This window comes from Ochlerotatus camptorhynchus, unplaced genomic scaffold (genome assembly GCF_037179485.1).
Source record: "Ochlerotatus camptorhynchus isolate MF236.1 unplaced genomic scaffold, CSIRO-AGI_Acam_v1.1 ptg000476l, whole genome shotgun sequence".
NCBI lineage: Eukaryota > Metazoa > Arthropoda > Insecta > Diptera > Culicidae > Ochlerotatus > Ochlerotatus camptorhynchus.
The window spans coordinates 95,780-98,915 of record NW_027040962.1 but is presented as its reverse complement, the minus strand read 5'-3'; the positions used below and the strand labels follow the sequence as shown (position 1 = coordinate 98,915).

General features: G+C 38.0%; 1 protein-coding gene across 1 annotated transcript; it reads right to left on the bottom strand.

The window, feature by feature from the left end:
• Positions 1-541: 541 nt before the first annotated feature.
• On the bottom strand, positions 542-1,730 carry LOC135712390 (uncharacterized). Its single transcript, XM_065235381.1, has 2 exons — positions 1,658-1,730; positions 542-1,593 (listed from the first exon to the last, which is right to left on the bottom strand). Exons 1-2 carry the CDS (start codon positions 1,662-1,664, stop codon positions 542-544), a joined length of 1,059 nt encoding a protein of 352 aa, XP_065091453.1. The 5' UTR covers positions 1,665-1,730.
• Between the last annotated feature and the right edge of the window lie 1,406 nt (positions 1,731-3,136).

Here is a 3,136-nt window from a genome sequence, read left to right as displayed (position 1 = left end):
GAAATCGAGACTTGTAATTTTCTCGTCACTTACATTGGTTCGAATGTCAGATCTCTTCTCCCGGCTTCTACTGCACTCAAAGATAATAGTAGTTCAGATATGCGTAGTTTCCATGCAAGCTAAAACTATACCTTTTTAATGCATTGGTATGCGTAAATAGGGTACATGTGGTTCTAATCAATTCGCAACAAATAATTGACCTACAGACAAAATCCCACTGTCCAAATACGCACAATAAGGATTTTATCGAAAATAAGTTGTAAGTAAAAATATAGTACGATGTGTTTTAACAAAAAGTGTGAAAAACCTGTTTTGTCACACTGTCTGACCAAAATCTATGATCATGAAAGTACTTGCCAGAATAATTTTTCATTTGTTTCTATAAAGTTAACTACTTAAGAAAGATATCTTCACGTAGAAGAACCTATTATATTTTTAAAGACTGAACTCGGAAAAATGAGACACACAAAAGTGATCACCAAAAATTCATTTTAAATCGGATACTTCTCAAATTTTCAGGGATTAAATAACTATATATTAGCTATGTTTTGGCATAATTTATTTTTTGAATTTCCTCCCCCAATCTGAATGCTCGTACATTTCTCTTAACACTGCTCACGAGATCTTGGGCGAGGCTTTGCCCATCTTCCTTACACAATTTCTCCCAGTTTTTCTTCAAAGCTTCATCGGTTTTGAATGTTTTCCCGGTTTTCTTCAACTTCTTCTTCATTTTGGCCCAAAACTTTTCGATCGGACGATGTTCTGGTGTATTTGGCGGGTTCGCCTCCTTCGGGACCACATTAACGCCCTTCGCTTCGTACCAATCCATTAAAGGCTTGGCGTAATGGCACGAAGCGAGATCTGTCCAGAACTGCGTGGGACCACGGTGAGAGCGGAGGAAGGGCAGCAAGCGCTTCTGCAAGCATTCCTCTCGATAAATCTGTCCGTTTATGGTGCCGGTTGTAACGAACGGCTTGCTATACCGTCCGCACTCGCAGATCGCCTGCCACAACAGGTACTTCTTCGCGAATTTGTCCATCTTTCTCTTCCGGAACTTTTCCGGAAACTCCATGCGGGACGTACCGACAAAAAACTCGAGGCCGGGGATTTGTTTGGTGTCCGCCTTGATGTATGTCTCGTCGTCCATGACGAGACAGCCTGGCTTGACCAGCCACTCACGGTACAGCTTCCGCGCACGCAATTTGGCCACCGTGTTTTGCTTGTCAGTCCGGTTTGGCGCCTTCTTTACCTTAAAAACATGTAGCCCAACCCGCTTCATGGTCTGCTGGACAAACCACTTCGACGAATCGACCTTTTTGGCCACGTCTCGGGTGGAAAGGTTCGGGTTATTCTTAAAGTACTGCCTTATCTTCCGCGCCTTCTCTGGGTATTCCGTTTTCGGGTTTCGGCCGCTTCCAGCGCGCCGCTCGATGGTCTTCGTCTCCTGGAACATCTTCACAACGCGGGACACGGTGGAATGGTGGATTCCAAGCCTTTTGCCGATCAATCTGTGTGACTGACCAGGATTATCGATCACCGCGCCCAAGATTTGCTGGAGTAGCTCTTCTTGTTTCGAATGCATCTTGAAAACTACTTGACAGATCGCGATAAAATTTTGCACACATATACATAACATTCTAAACTAGTATTACCCAACATTTCATTAATTTTTACCCACGCGATAAAAAGTTACACCCAAAACAAAGTGTCACATTTTTTTCCGAGTACAGTCTTTATGATATTTTTATGATAAACAGTTATGTAACTTACGATTATCACATAAAAATTTTACAAGAACATGGATTTAATATCGACCTATTGTTCCCATCTTACGCCCATCAGCTTCAGCCCTCCAAAAATAGTCTTGAAATGAGATTACTGGTTGTATTTTTTTGATTCAAATCACTCTGGATCGTTGTTATACTCAATACGATTCGTTTCATTTCAGTAGAAATTACAAATACATTACACACTTATAGAATTGAACGAAAATCGTTCTAACTAACTATTTTATTTTTATGCATCGAATGAGTGAAAACAGCAAACTGACATTTTGCATTCAATCTCTATTAAATTTTTGTCTATGTAATTGGAAGGTGCACGACATTTCATCATCAGTGTTCTTAGGAATTCGACAGATGATTTTTTTTTTACCAAAAAATCGTAAAAAACCACCCCAATTTGTAAAATTCCTAAGCTAGGTTTAAATGTCGTGCACTTCCGTGCAAAACCATTCTGAATTTACGTCTTTCTGTCACGCAAAATTTTTCTCATTGCGCTACATTTCTAACTACAACTTCATAGTGTGTGATTTGTGTTCGTCGCTTCTGTGTCTTGTTGTCAAATGCGTTACACACAGAGATTGGGCTTTTATTATAATTAATTCATGAACATTTAGTGTTAATTTTTTAGTAAATATTGCCCCGTTCTCCAAACAAATTAAACAATACATGAACTCAAATCGATCGATACGCTCGTCAATATAAAAGCTATTTCTGAACATGTTGTTTGAACACGGTTTATGAATTTGTTCAATTCAGAACTGTGGTTACTTAAGTGTTCGTGAAAATTGTTTTATTGTTCTTAACATAGCTAAGGACCTACTCAGAACTCAATTCACCCTTTAGAAGAATAAATTACAACAAGTTTTAAAAGATGGTTGTATAATCCCATTAAAACAATAATTTGGAAATTTACGATAGAATAACTCACTGTATTAAAGTTTCCTCCCTTTAATTTTTCTGAAAAGAAAAGTTTTATGGGGCGTTAATGAACCTGCAGTAAGTAATCATTACAATTATTGTTTTCCGTAGAATTCATACACGCATACACTAAGAATGGACATAAAAGAAATAACAGAAACCGGATAGGGGCCAGTATTCTACGTCAACTGCTTTTTGACTTATGGTTTATGCTTTAACTGCTGTATAGCTCGATTTGGCTAATGGTGACTGCTTTTCTAGTTGTTTTAGAGCGCTAGTTTTTTGTTGCTCAGGTGTTTAACCATGTGTGATATAAATCCTTCCATGCATGTCGCTTATATTTGATTTTTTGTAGTGGTACAAAAATCATGAATGAGGACATATATTTTTGATTAAATTAAATTGATAATACAAATGTTACATAAAAAATCACT